Consider the following 1,767-nt stretch of genomic DNA (forward strand, 5'->3'; position numbering starts at 1 on the left):
TTTGACAACCCTAACACGTGATCCTCTTACTAACGGAAGCCAGGATTACAACTGTATGTAGCTGTGATCCTATTGTTAGTTATTACTAATTGTACTTGACCATTTGCTGGACTGAGAGGATTTGGGCAGGAGGTTCCAGGTGGTAGTGGCGGGGAAACTGTTGGGGGAAAAACAATATCTTTAAAGAAAATATCAATTTCAAGCTGTCCTCCAAATTACTTCTTCTGCATATTGGCTCACTCCCGGACCACTGTCCATTATTTTGGCAAGATCTTTGTACATTGCCTACTAGTCTAAAGCCTCTCCTACAAGTATATACTGCTAGTGATCCTGCAGTTGTACCTGTTAGTGTTACACGGCCATTTCTTGGATTAGGCAATTGCCCACAGCTATTTCCTGCAGTACAAAACAATTATTAATATGTAATCAAAATTTATTCGATCCTCCGCAGTCCACAACTGTTAATGCAAGGGTGCACTATTGTTCTGTTCATTGTGTTCTTCATTGCTTAGCGACACATCCTTTTCAGCCTGTTCCTAAGCAATACCTCACGCATTGATTTAAAAGGTGTCACATAACACCATTAAAAAGCAGCCATGACAACTATTTTAAATTTAAGTCACAACAATAACATGCTCTGTTAATTATTATGGCACTTCCTTGTGAATATCACAGACACTCTCATAGTACATATCCTACCTCTTGGATTGCAAGTTGGATCCCGACCAGACCATTGACCATTAGCTTGACACACTCGTCTTTGTGGTCCTTGTAGTACAAACCCTTCATTGCATGAATAAGTTGCTCTTGAGCCGGCATCAGTACCAGTTAGCAATACTCTCCCATTGAGAGGGTTTAGTAAACCACCACAGTCAACTATAAACAGGAGTTAATGTACTTATTATGACTGACACAACTGTCTTACTCAGTCTACTGCAGAGAGGTAACTGGCCAGACCATTGCCCATTGCTTTGACACACTCTTTCTCGATTTCCTACTAACTCAAAGCCTTGTCTACAGAAGTATCTAACAGTGTCACCCTCTAGTGTGGTTCCTAATACTCTCCTCCCATTAACTGGTGTCCCAGGATCACCACAATTAGTTCTATTTGCTAAATATTGTGTGTATAATTTTAAGTGCATTATTATTATTATTATTATTATTATTATTATTATTATTATTATTATTATTATTATTATTATTATTATCATACCTCTGCATATTGGGCCAACTCCACTCCACCTTCCATTTCTCTGGCATGCCCTTGTTCTTGATGTTGAGGGCTGGAGTGTAAATCCTTCATTACATGAGTATGTTGCCACACCACCTGGAGTTCTCCTACTGATATCAACATTACCATTTGCTGGAGCTAATAAACTTGAACAAGTAACTGGTGAACCTAAATGCATGCAAGATAGATGAACTATTTCTTTTTAGAAATTATTTTTGAACTAACGGCATCTTGGCGGTAGTCCTGACCATACTCCTCCCTGTAGACACCTCCTGGTACTGAACTCAGCTGGTTCAAGTATAAATCCACGGTAGCATCGGTACACGGCTAGACTACCAAAAGTATGGCCAGTGGTTGAAACACGACCATTACCAGGAGACTCTAGGTGAGGACAGAGACTATAGAAAGTGTAACCAAGAGAGGACACAAGTGATGTTGATGAAGTAATGAGCAACAGTACTGCTGTTATGTGCTTCATACTGCTCTTTCTCTTGTACTCTTAGAGATAAGCATCACTCTAACTGCTTTATATAGTC

General features: G+C 39.7%; 1 protein-coding gene across 1 annotated transcript; it reads right to left on the reverse strand.

Annotated features, from left to right (window-relative positions):
* Positions 1-30: 30 nt before the first annotated feature.
* Positions 31-1,735, reverse strand: LOC109592231 (CUB and sushi domain-containing protein 3-like; the record flags this gene model as incomplete). Its single annotated transcript, XM_020007738.1, has 6 exons — positions 1,457-1,735; positions 1,214-1,399; positions 926-1,111; positions 700-876; positions 220-396; positions 31-157 (listed from the first exon to the last, which is right to left on the reverse strand). Coding segments are annotated over exons 1-6 (1,106 nt in total), but the record flags the coding sequence as incomplete, so codon positions are not given.
* Positions 1,736-1,767: the final 32 nt, after the last annotated feature.

Source organism: Amphimedon queenslandica, unplaced genomic scaffold, assembly GCF_000090795.2.
Source record: "Amphimedon queenslandica unplaced genomic scaffold, v1.1 AMPQUscaffold_5914_Cont22124, whole genome shotgun sequence".
NCBI lineage: Eukaryota > Metazoa > Porifera > Demospongiae > Haplosclerida > Niphatidae > Amphimedon > Amphimedon queenslandica.